The following is a 12,187-nucleotide window of genomic DNA, read 5'->3' as shown; positions in this document are numbered from 1 at the left end:
TGGAAATATTTGTTGATGAATTAGGAAACCACAATGGACAAACTAACTATATGATTTACCACTTCCTGAATCCTTGATGGTAACTTGAGCTTTTTTGACGCTGGCAATAATTGCGCCTTCTGGAACAACTAGGAGAATTTCAAATACTTCATCGCCCTCCTCAAGGTGATCCTGAATGACTTGGATGTTCCAGATCTTTTTTGAGACTCCTTCATAAGAATGGAAGACATGTCTTTTACTATCGAAGATCTTAATGTGACTGTGGTGAACTGATCAAATGGTCTCCAAATTGGGCGTTGAATCGTGAATCTTACCTGGATCAAACTGGATAAGGTTAGATGAGCTGAAGACAAAATCTTTTCCGACAGTGGCAGTCACTTCGTTCACCTGTCATAAAGTAATGAGAGGACATTCGACACTTACGCTTTACAGGGAAGACAGAATCGCCAACCCAAAATAGCTGGCAGACCCCAGTTAATAAATGTCTTACGGACCTTGACCGTGACATAAGAAGACTCTGCTAGATTGCCTTTTCGGATGATCTCCACTGACACCATTTTTTCCTCTTCATTAACACAGTATTGTGCCTGGGACAGCTCAACATTACACCAGTTTAGCTGCAGTCTGCACGGACAGCAGTTATGGTAAACATGTCCAATGTATGTAATTGCTTAAAAATATGCTTTATAGCCAGGGTGGGGACATTGAACCACGATACAGCAGAGTAACATTGCACATACATGTAAGATGGTCCAGTGTTTCCGTCTGTGTCTGACACTCGGAATTCCAAGGTGTCTTTTAATGTCTGGATCTCCGGGTTGATGATGTAGACAATCGTTCTCCTATTCAGGTCCGCTTGAGAGATACGCTGTCGTGTGAAACCACCTACGAATATCAAATTGTCAGATTGCAGGTCTCCTTCAAAACAGGGACTAAAGACCACGAGTGAGTTCTAACCTGTCGTAATATTTTCGAGGTAACCAAAATGGGGGTTCCGAACAATTGAGAAAAAACACTCCTCTTCTTTGCCGTTGTGGTTTTTAGCCCTGAGTTCCCGAGATGTCAAAAAGATTCCATATCGTCCGTCTGCTAAAATTTCCGCCTTCCAAAGAGGAAGCAGCTTGACCACCTCAGGATGTGACACATCCAAAGACTTTATCTAAAATTAAGCACAATTTAACTTTAATATTAATTCAGAACTAGAGTTGCAACATTTAATTGGAATTGGTCAAGAAGCAATGAGGAACTCTATCTCCTAAACTTGGGATTTTCTTGTGAGCATCTGTGAATATTGTTAATTTGATCAATATTTCCACTCGAAGTTACAATTTGTTTTTAATTGGTCCTGAAATGGAATGAATAACACAGTAACAACATGAAACTGAAGCAATTTTGAAACAAATTCACCATTTACCTGAATGACGAAAGACAATGGTTCCGTATGTAACTTCCCATCCAGCAGGACTCCACGATTGGTACTATCCGTGGCGGAAAACTCAAATCGATCAATCTGTGACTTTTTTCCATCGTGCTTATACGTGACCTTCAACTCCTCAATGTGTCGTTGAGTGAAATTGGAAGCGGCTGTCAGCACGGTTCCGTCTAGAAGCAGGTCACCGTGCTGAGGAGGCTGAAGGAGGATAAAGACCAGAGAACTCTGTGGGGTGTCGGGGTCCGTCATGGCAAGGCAGTCTGGACTCAGGATCATGGCATGTCCTTGCGGAATCGCAAGGCCTTTGTTGTGCAGCGATGGTGGGATGTGATCTACCATGAGCACCGTCACCTCCAAAATTCCCGTTCGTCTTTTCTTGTTGTTACTGACGTCAAAGCTGCCAAAACAGAAACAGTTTGTTAGACCCCTGTCAATAGCAAACGTGGTTCAACAATATGAGTGCCAAAACTATATGTAAAAAAACAACAACAAAAACATTCTTTATATTGTACATAAATAAGCTTTCTTTGCCATGGGTTTCTGAACTCACTGAATGGTTTCCAGCACTGCGCTAGCTCGCTTGTCGTGCACATAAGCCACATGGTTTGCGGCAACATCCATCTGGCTGAAAGTGGAGATGCTCACTCCTGGATGCTTGGTATTCTCCAAGTATCCATTAGCCACTGGAGTGCTAACAACAAACACGAGGTCCTGCGGCCGATGGCCGCCGTCCCTTGCAAAAATCACGTCGGTGGTGAGAGTCACACGACCCCCACGGTCAACGCTCACGGGTCTGACAAAGACAGACAGAGTTCCTGAAAAAAACGTTTAAAAAAACATTCAGAAAGACTAAATAAAAGAAACTTGTTTTGAATTTGTTAAAAACAGAACAAAATAGGGACTTACATGTAGTAATGTTCTGAGGGTGAAAAATGATTGACTAATTATATTATCATAATTATTATTAAATAAATACCATTTTTTCCATTTTTGATGGATATGTTGAACTGCTGTAGTGGAGATTGATTCTGCCCATCATGTAGATAAAAAACGAAAAAGTCTTGCGTCGTAGTATCCGACGGGTCTCTGTGCACGTAGCGGACGTGATTCATGTCCACCATTTCCTGAGTACAATTTCCCTCGAAGGCCAATGGCAGCCAGTTCTGAAAATGCTGCAAGACGACGAGGTGCTGTTCACAAAAGTAAAGAGCACCTCATCGTGTGGTATGCAAACCTTAAACTGTAGAAGTCCCTGTGTCGGGAAACTCTTGAACTTGTACATGACTTGCGAGGTAGGAGTGTCATAGTCCTGCGCCAGGAGGGTTACACTGGTTATTAATCTCGTCTCTCCTGGCTCCACCTCCAGGCCATTGTTTCTAAAGGACATATTATACCATGTTCATTAATAATAAATATTTCTATCGTTCAGTACACCACAACAAAAAGATACATTAGGGTAGTTATGGAATTTTCAGGTCAACACTAGGACAAAATCAATTCTTCTTGTGTAACCTTATCAAATGAGGCTTTTCATCGTTTAGTGGCAATACTTCCACTGTCACTCGTCTTTGGATTTTGTGTCTGCCGTCTGTTAACTCGACGGTAAAGCTGTCCTCCAAATTTTCAGAGTCATCGTGTGCGTATGCCACGGCTTGGCCTGCCAAACAGTGAAGATGCAATGTAAATATGTAGTTCTAGACCAGTGTCTCGAAAATACGAACCACTTGATGTATCTGAGGAACTGAAATACTTTAATCATTAAAAAGGGACCTTGGTTGTGTATTGGCATCACCTTGTACTTACCATTTCTTAACTCAGGCATTGTGAAGTCAACTACACTGGATTCCATATCGCCACTGTGGCGAATGATAGAGCCGTGCTGAGGAAGTTTAATAACATGGAAGAGCAGAACATTCTTGGGAACATCCAGATCTGTTGCATTTAATACAGACTCATCCAGATACTTCATTTGTCCTTCTTGTACCTTAATGGAAAGCATCAGTCAGCGGAGTCTGTGACCGCAAACCAAGAAAAAAAAACGTACCCTAAGAGTTTGAGCCACAAACTCCGGAATCTCATCATTTGTCGGTTTGATGATGATGTTCAAAGTTACGCTGGCAGAGGTGAAGTTGCCGTCTGACACACAGAGGATTACCTGGTCGCTCGTTGGCTCTGTCCTATGGTGCCTGGACTGCACATAATTAATTTGACCGCCAATTATGTTTTTGTAAGAACAGGAGTCTGGCAAAAGGAGACAAGAACAACAACTGAGGGATTTGTACTCTGGTAATGAAAACTAGGCCATTGGGTTACAAGCCCTCAACATTTCCCCAACCCGCAAAAGCAGCACCCACCCCCCACGTGGAAATGATGGAATCAAAATAATTGGGAGATCCCTCAGCAGCATCAATATGCTGACAAAACAAAGAAGGAGTCCATCAGGGAAATCATTCACATTCATTATTTTTTAAATAATTCACTAAACCTAATTAACAGTGAAAAAAAACGGTTACCTATGCTCACACCCACGTTGCTTTTCTCAAAGCCAGGTCTAGGGACGACATTTTCAAGGTAGCCAAACTGAGGCAATGTAACCAAACTGACCACCAGCTCTTCAATGTTTGTATCGACATCGTACACCTTTAGATGACTTGCTTTTACCTGGGCCGTTCCACCTTCATCTACAAGGAATATGTCCCCTACAATCAAAAAAAAGAATTGTAATTATATTTACAGGCCCATTAGTGTCTAGATTGCGAAAAAGAAGGTCCACCTGTATTAATTGAGGGTGGTTGGCTGTTGATGGGAGAAATGGTGATGTGGAGATCATACACGGGGAGAGTTGCTTCTCTGCTTCCAATTTTCGCATTTCTCTCACCGCAACAGATGACTGATTTTTCAGTTTCTCCATCAGAAATCACAAAGGTGATGGTGTCCTGGATTGGGCTCAATCCAATCTCCTGTCCTAAAATGACAACCCACAGAGAAGTTTGTCCGTTCAAGCTCTAATGAGCTAAAACAAAAGTTTACCAGAACAGTTTCTTCTTACCCGTGTGCTTGTATCTGATAATCCCAGCTCTGATATCCGCCTGAATGAAATTATCAACGACAACGCCATTTTTTTCCACCCGCCCGTGGTTGGGTTGACGTGCAATCAAGAAGGCGAGGCTGTCGTTATTGGTATCCACATCCAGAGCGTAAATGTACTCTGCTGAAATGACGATTGTCTGCGCCTCAGCACATGTGAGGACATTGATCAAACCGCTAACCAGCACTGGTACCTCATCATTGATTGGAGTTACCTCAACCGAGAAAGCATTTTGGAAGGGAAGGAGACACGTGGTGCACTTGATTACATGACTGTATCTAAATTGAAAATATGCAAACCCATGCAATTCTCCCTCGGTGAACTCACATGTATTTGCAGAGTGAATCTGACTCTATTAGCACCATCTGTTACAGCCATTTCAATGCTATCCTCCACAGTTTCTGAATTGTCATGAGTATACCTAAGAGGGCAACATGAATATTCACAAATTGTCATCTCATTTTCTGAAACGCTTTAACCTCACTAGGGTTGTGGAGGGTGCTACCTAACCTCACTTTACGGCTTGTTATGTCATGCAAAGTACAGCTTTGGTCCGGTTTTAGAGGAAAGCTGTTGAGCTGCAGCATTCCGTGCTTGGGTCCCTCCAGAAGCTCCAATTTCAAGGCTTCTTCGACAGTGTCCACATCTGACAAAAGGAGGTGTTCTGGGCCGAGTTGGCGCTCACCCCCCTCGTCTACCGTTAGAGAATTGGTGATAACCTGAAAAGGTGAATCATAAAGTTTTGCTCATTCTGATGAAGAAAAAGCAGTTTTTGCCTGTTGCTCTACCTGTGGTGGTTGGTTGTTCACTGGCATCACAGTGACGTTAAAGCAGATCCCGTTTAGTTTTTTGCCATGCTGATTGGTCACTGCGAGAATAAACTGGATATAACGAGGAAAAGGGCCGACATCCCCACTTGGAGGCATGTAGGCTACTTTCATGTAGTTGATAGCATGCTGACCGGGAAGAGACAGTAAAATTTAATCCAAGATATCGTTCGAGGGACAGCACGTGGACTATAGCAAAAAATTACCTGTGTAAAGAGCTTCAACACTGGCGCATTGGTGTCTTTGGTGAATTTGGGTATGCTGTCAACAAGGAATATCCTCCCCGCATCCTCGCCGCTGCTCATATTAACAGCACCACAATGGTCACATTGAATGTTCATTTTATAAACTTGTGTTTAATATTTCCCTGCTGCAAATACTTGTTGACAATATTCCCCAAAGATATATTTCAAAGACATTTAGTATAGAATGCATCGCACCGACCTATGGTGATTACTGAAGAAAGGTGGCGTTGTAACCGTATATGTCACGTCACTGTCTGGGGTATCCTTGTCTACAAAGTGAAGGTGATGCTGTGTTATGTGGACCACATCGGTCTCTTTGACCACAAGACAGCGCCTGGCACCGGAAACCTCTCTAGGCAGTTGGTAGGGAACTGGCTTGATATGCAACATGGCCACCTGGGGGTCAGATGGACAGTCCCAAAATAGGTTGATTTTTTTTTACAGTCACTTGGGATGATGGAAAAAAATTCTTCCTGAAAGTCCAATTTCCCAAATTGCAAATATGCATACCTGAGGCTCTGACAGGTTTGGGGGATCCTGGTAATCCGATAGCACAAACTCAAAGGAGTCATCAAAGACATCATTCCCCGTGTGCCGGTAATAAACCAAAGACTGGGAGAGTTCTCGCTGAAAAAACATTCCGATTGGATAGCCTAAAAGGAAATTAAGAGAAATGAATGAAAAAGGTTTGAAAATCGAAAACATGGTTCACGATCCAAGATATATAGACGTAAAGCGCACACACACCCACACATGAGTACCAATACTACTTCCATAAAGTGACTTGAAGGGCTTTCGACCTGAAAAAAAATGCTTCAGAACGGGCAATCCCACGTTTTTATTGCTATTCAACACAAGGACGAGCGCAATGTATTTGTGTGTGATGCATTTCACGGACCTGTTAGCCCTGGTCCAGGAAATTTCCAGATCTCGCCTGCCTGTGGAGGTCTGGTAATGTTAAAGAGGATGTACTCGCTGCTAGAGTCCATATCGGAAGCCCGAAGAGCAGTGCCTTGCAACGGACTCGTCTGACCCTGTGACACCTCCTGCAACATGTTGGCGATGAGAAATGGAGGGCTATCATCTTTTGGGAGGATCTTTATGGGGAACTTGTGCCGTGTCTGGTGGTGACCATCACTTATTCGGAAGATAATGAAGTCGCTAGTGGAGTCGCTGTCATCGTGATGATAGCAAACAATTCCGGCCTTGATGTCTCCGATAGTAAACAAGAAGCCCTTTCCACCTACAGATGGCAAACAGAGCTCAGTAAATCTATGATTTAACATTGAGCCTTTGTGGTTGACTTACTGCAAAAGGCCATTTGGTTCATGAAGACTTTACCCAGAAATAATAATTTACTTCTTACAAACTAAAATGAATCGAAAGTAAACGTAATACCTTGGACGGTCACTCTTCCATGCAGGAGGCCGTCGACGGTGATTATGCGGACCATGCCAGCGTTGTCATTGTCCACAATCTGGAGTTGCTCCCATGTGATTGGACGAGATTGACCTTCCAATAGGCTAAGACCTAAAAGACAGTGTAAAATGGTGACCAAAGTACCAATTGAAGAATGCCGCAACTTCACCATACCCATGTTCCAGGAAACTCTGGGTGCGTTGGTGTCTGCATTCCGTACCGACATGTGAACAGTCTTCGGTGCGCTCTTCTCAAAGAAAAAATCATGAACGTCGATTTCCATCTGTGTGGAAAAATTTGGTGAGATCGCCTTATCCCACGGCATTTTATTTTCAAGTGCATTTGTCAAATAAGTAGAACCTCGTAGTGCCTGCGCTGGGTATGAGAAGAGTTGGGGGGCTGATATGCAATGAGCATGCTGTTTAAATCAAGCCATGTGAAGGAGTAGATGGGGCGAGTTTGGTCAGAGAGGTGAGTGACGAAGCCACCCGAAGGTGCTCTGGTGATATTAAAAATGAGCCTCTCCTGTGGAGTTTCTTCATCTTTGCCATCTAATGTGGCGGTGGACAGCGGGGTGAGGATGAACTGGTCCACCTCCAGGATAAACGTTGGCATAAACGAAACCGCGGGGGCCTGGTTCGGCAGCGCGCCGGTAATTTGCACGGGAATCCAGATCTGTTCGGACTTCACAGGAAAATTAAGTTTGGTTGTAAATCAGATGAATAACTACTGTAAACATTAGTGTGACTTGACTGCTATAATCCAATGGTCAACTCAAGAAAGTAATCTTGCCTGATATATGTTTCCACTCCTCGAGTCTTTGAGATCAAGCCTGATTGCAATGAAGTCAATGTCAGGGGACGGGGGAGTCATGTGCTGGTATTTCAGCCCCATCACCAGGAAGTCGTCACATGGTACTTTGAAAGATCTGACAAGCTTCACACCCTTCGGGCAGACATCAGACTTACATCGTGCTGGATGATCTGAAAAACGACATTCCGTGCTTGTTTTGAGCAACGTCACTTGGAATATTTTTATCATCAACGCTACCTTCAACGTAGAGCAGCGGCTCATCTTCTCGTTTGGTGGCTTCCTCTGGCTCGACAGTAACTAGCTGCCCATGAGCTGGCAGGTGAGTCTCGTGGGTACTTAGATGAATGCTACAGTCTAAAGTGGACCGCCTTTCATAGTGGAATGAGACTACATTGCCATCTACATTGGCAGAAAGGCCGTATGATGGAGCTTTTAAAAATGTAGGTCCAAGCTTGATAATACCACAGTCCGATTCCACAATGTTAACATGAAGGGAAAACACTTCAAAATATGTGTCGGTCGCACTGAACCTGAAAAAAAAACACAGGCTATTTATTATTAAGTGTCCAAATCTGTATAACTGGGGGCAGGAGTGGGCTCTACCAATATAAAACTATGATGATGTGTTCTACCTATACAACCGAAGCTTGACTATGTCCTCTGTTAAAAGCGGACAGCCATTATGGACATATTTAACCTCATTTTCCCTAAAATGGCAGTTGAACACCTATAAAAAAGATAGAAAAATGAGAAGTTGTGACAGGGTTGAGGCACAGAGTAAAATATTGTTCGTAATTTCGCGGCCAGGCAGTCAATTTGATGTTTTGCGAAACTTTAATGAGTTGCAAAACGAATATAAACCAAAGTCAAGACATTGTCACAATTGAATGGGTGACCCCAAACCTTTGAAAGGTTGTTCAAATAAAACAAAAAACAAAGCCTTAAGAAAATCAGTCAACTGATTTTGTTACCTGAGGCAGCAATTTTCCCACTCTTTGAGTGATGGGCTCATTTAAAACCACTTCCACTTTACATGCATCCTTTTGATGTGGGATGAGGAACTGTAGATCCCCTTCCCGGACGTAGGCCGTCTGACCGCGTGCCACCGTTAAAGCCTTGTTGACTCTCACAAGTGAAGCTTTGCAAGAAATACCGAGAAGCAGGAAGGGAAGCAGTGCCAATCCTTGGGCCTTTGACTTCATCATTGTTTTGGTCAAATCTGTTTTATGTGGCTTCTCTCATTCCAACAGGAGCTTGTGAAGAGGGCAGGTATCGATGTAGTCTTATTAAACGTGACAAATTGAGTCGTCAAGAGGATTCAAGTTGCACTTGAACTCGAACCTGAAAGCAGAGGTGGGTAGAGTGACAAAATAATTAACAAAGATGAATTCAAAATAAAAATAAAGCCAGTGCGAAAGTAATCACCCAAATTATTCACACAAGTCCAAGTGAAAAAAATCAAGTCAAGTCTAAAATGGACAATAAAAATGAAAATTATAACGACTTCCGTGTGTTGTGATCAGCCTCGGCTGCAAGGCGGAGGTGAACATAACTGAAAGAGAAACAACTTCCACGCCAATGCACACAAACACGTAAAAGCGCAGGCTGGCCATAGTTTCTCTAGCGAAAGTCGCGACTCTGTCGGGGGTCTTGCGTGAGCCACCACTTCGTCACGGGTCTTCGCGAGTCGCCACTTCATCAGAACTGTAGCACTTCTTCTTCGCCAGTTCTTCTTCGTGGTCAAGACTTCTTCGTCACCAGGAATTCTTCATCATGACGAAGGGCCTGGTTGCCACGGATCATCTCTACGTGAGTCGCGACTCCGTAGCGTCTGACCGCAAGTCGTGACTCCATAGCGTCTTCTAGCGCAAGTCGCGACTCCGTCACGGGTCTTGCACGAGTCGCCACTTCGTCACGGGTCTTGTGTGAGTGGCCAATTCGTCACGTGTCTTCGCGAGACGCCACTTCATCGGAACTGTAGCGCTTGTTCGTTGTCATCATATCTTCAGCCTGGTCGCCACGGATCATCTCTACACGAGCCGCGACTCTGTAGCGTCTCAGCGCAAGTCGTGACTCAGTCGCGGGTCTTGCACGAGCCACCACTTCGTCACGGGTCTTGCGCGAGTCGCCACTTCGTCACGGGTTTTGCACGAGTGGCCACTTCATCGGGACTGTAGCGCTTCTTCTTCACTTAGACTTCTTCGTCGTTAGGACTTCTTCGTCACCAGGATTTCTTCGTCATCATTTCTTCGGCCTGGTCGCCACGGACCATCTCTACGCGTTTCGCGACTCCGTAGCGTCTCAGCAGCGTCTCAGCGCAAGTCGTAACTCCATAGCGTCTCAGCGCAAGTCGTGACTCCATAGCGTCTTCTAGCGCAAGTCGCGACTCAGTCGCGGGTCTTGAGCGAGCCACCACTTCGTCACGGGTCTTGCGTGAGTCGCCACTTCGTCACGGGTCTTGCGTGAGTGGCCACTTCATCGGGACTGTAGCACTTCTTTTTCGCTTGGACTTCTTCGTCACCAGGATTTCTTCGTCATCATGTCTTCGGCCTGGTCGTCACGGACCATCTCTACGCGAGTCGCGACTCCGTAGCGTCTTAGCGCAAGTCGTGACTCCATGGCGTATTCAAGCGCAAGTCGCGACTCCGTCGCAGGTCTTGCGCGAGCCACAACTTCGTCATGGGTCTTCGCGAGTCGCCACTTCATCGGAACTGTAGTGCTTCTTCGTCGCCAGGACTTCTTTGTCGTCAGGACTTCTTCGTCGCCAGGAATTCTTCGTCATCATATCTTCGGCCTGGTCGCCACGGACCATCTCTGCGCGAGTCGCTACTACGTAGCGTCTCAGCGCAAGTCGTGACTCCATAGCGTCTTCTAGCGCAAGTCGCGACTCTGTCGCGGGTCTTGCGTGAGCCACCACTTCGTCACGGGTCTTGCGCGACTCGCCACTGCGTTACGGGTCTTCGCGAGTCGCCACTTCATCGGAACTGTAGCGCTTCTTCGTCGCCAGGACCTCTTCAGCGCCAGGAATTCTTTGTCATCATGTCTTCGGCATTGGTCACCACGGACCATCTCTACGCGAGTCGCGACTTCGTGGCGTCTCAGCGCAAGTCGTAACTCTGTAGCGTCTCAGCGCAAGTCGTGACTCCATAGCGTCTTCTAGCGCAAGCCGCGACTCAGTCACGGGTCTTGCGCGAGCCACCACTTCGTCACGGGTCTTGCGCGAGCCACCACTTCGTCACAGGTCTTGCGCGAGTCGCCACTTCGTCACGGGTCTTGCGCCAGTGGCCACTTCATCGGGACTGTAGCGCTTCTTTTTCGCTTGGACTTCTTCGTCGTTAGGACTTCTTCGTCACCAGGAAATCTTCGTCATCATGTCTTCGGCCTGGTCGCCACGGACCATCTCTACGCGAGTCGCGACTCCGTAGCGTCTCAGCGCAAGTCGTGACTCCATAGCGTCTTCTAGCGCAAGTCGCGACTCAGTCGCGGGTCTTGCGCGAGCCACCACTTCGTCATGGGTCTAGCGCGAGTCGCCACTTCGTCACGGGTCTTGCGCGAGTGGCCACTTCATCGGAACTGTAGCGCTTCTTCTTCGTCGGGGCTTTTCCGTCGTCGGGGCTTTTCCGTCGTCGGGGCTTTTCCGTCGTCGGGGCTTTTCCGTCGTCGGGGCTTTTCCGTCGTCGGGGCTTTTCCGTCGTCGGGGCTTTTCCGTCGTCGGGGCTTTTCCGTCGTCGGGGCTTTTCCGTCGTCGGGGCTTTTCCGTCGTCGGGGCTTTTCCGTCGTCGGGGCTTTTCCGTCGTCGGGGCTTTTCCGTCGTCGGGGCTTTTCCGTCGTCGGGGCTTTTCCGTCGTCGGGGCTTTTCCGTCGTCGGGGCTTTTCCGTCGTCGGGGCTTTTCCGTCGTCGGGGCTTTTCCGTCGTCGGGGCTTTTCCGTCATCATGTCTTCGGCCTGGTCGCCACGGACCATCTCTACGCGAGCCGCGACTCCGTAGCGTCTCAGCGCAAGTCGTGACTCCATAGCGTCTTCTAGCGCAAGTCGCGACTCAGTCGCGGGTCTTGCGCGAGCCGCCACTTCGTCACGGGTCTTGCGCGAGTCGCCACTTCGTCACGGGTCTTGCGCGAGTGGCCACTTCATCGGAACTGTAGCGCTTCTTCTTCGTCGGGACTTTTCCGTCGTCGGGACTTTTCGTCGTCGGGACTTTTCCGTCGTCGGGGCTTTTCCGTCGTCGGGGCTTTTCCGTCGTCGGGGCTTTTCCGTCGTCGGGGCTTTTCCGTCGTCGGGGCTTTTCCGTCGTCGGGGCTTTTCCGTCGTCGGGGCTTTTCCGTCGTCGGGGCTTTTCCGTCGTCGGGGCTTTTCCGTCGTCGGG

At 46.8% G+C, this 12,187-nt stretch overlaps 1 protein-coding gene across 7 annotated transcripts in view; it reads right to left on the bottom strand.

The window, feature by feature from the left end:
- Positions 1 to 12,187, bottom strand: part of frem1a (Fras1 related extracellular matrix 1a) — a 38,420-nt gene that overhangs the window by 1,650 nt on the left and 24,583 nt on the right. For 2 of the 7 annotated variants that reach the window (XR_013297279.1, XM_077588746.1), the window contains exons 3-31: positions 8,796 to 9,165; positions 8,457 to 8,551; positions 8,062 to 8,354; positions 7,804 to 7,994; positions 7,372 to 7,695; positions 7,186 to 7,294; positions 6,991 to 7,122; positions 6,491 to 6,835; positions 6,103 to 6,245; positions 5,792 to 5,988; positions 5,554 to 5,644; positions 5,309 to 5,476; positions 5,031 to 5,239; positions 4,848 to 4,941; positions 4,482 to 4,734; positions 4,206 to 4,397; positions 3,946 to 4,131; positions 3,477 to 3,673; positions 3,236 to 3,416; positions 2,945 to 3,089; positions 2,667 to 2,808; positions 2,409 to 2,604; positions 1,983 to 2,247; positions 1,415 to 1,829; positions 958 to 1,159; positions 741 to 885; positions 495 to 624; positions 315 to 387; positions 60 to 209 (exon numbers count right to left, since the gene is read on the bottom strand). Coding sequence is in view for 3 of the 7 variants with exons in the window: in XM_077588746.1 (XP_077444872.1) it covers positions 60 to 209; positions 315 to 387; positions 495 to 624; positions 741 to 885; positions 958 to 1,159; positions 1,415 to 1,829; positions 1,983 to 2,247; positions 2,409 to 2,604; positions 2,667 to 2,808; positions 2,945 to 3,089; positions 3,236 to 3,416; positions 3,477 to 3,673; positions 3,946 to 4,131; positions 4,206 to 4,397; positions 4,482 to 4,734; positions 4,848 to 4,941; positions 5,031 to 5,239; positions 5,309 to 5,476; positions 5,554 to 5,644; positions 5,792 to 5,988; positions 6,103 to 6,245; positions 6,491 to 6,835; positions 6,991 to 7,122; positions 7,186 to 7,294; positions 7,372 to 7,695; positions 7,804 to 7,994; positions 8,062 to 8,354; positions 8,457 to 8,551; positions 8,796 to 9,029 (5,497 nt within the window). In the remaining 4 variants the exon portion in view is untranslated. Of the gene's footprint in view, positions 1 to 59; positions 210 to 314; positions 388 to 494; positions 625 to 740; positions 886 to 957; positions 1,160 to 1,414; positions 1,830 to 1,982; positions 2,248 to 2,338; positions 2,605 to 2,666; positions 2,809 to 2,944; positions 3,090 to 3,235; positions 3,417 to 3,476; positions 3,674 to 3,945; positions 4,132 to 4,205; positions 4,398 to 4,481; positions 4,735 to 4,847; positions 4,942 to 5,030; positions 5,240 to 5,308; positions 5,477 to 5,553; positions 5,645 to 5,787; positions 5,989 to 6,102; positions 6,246 to 6,490; positions 6,836 to 6,990; positions 7,123 to 7,185; positions 7,295 to 7,371; positions 7,696 to 7,803; positions 7,995 to 8,061; positions 8,355 to 8,456; positions 8,552 to 8,795; positions 9,166 to 12,187 lie in introns of those variants that run through there. The other 5 variants (XM_077588748.1, XM_077588747.1, XR_013297280.1 and 2 more) reach the window with 5 other exon arrangements.

Source organism: Stigmatopora argus, chromosome 20, assembly GCF_051989625.1.
Source record: "Stigmatopora argus isolate UIUO_Sarg chromosome 20, RoL_Sarg_1.0, whole genome shotgun sequence".
NCBI classification, from domain to species: Eukaryota; Metazoa; Chordata; class Actinopteri; order Syngnathiformes; family Syngnathidae; genus Stigmatopora; species Stigmatopora argus.
The sequence above is the reverse complement of the archived record's forward strand: the minus strand, read 5'-3'. Positions and strand labels throughout refer to the sequence as shown.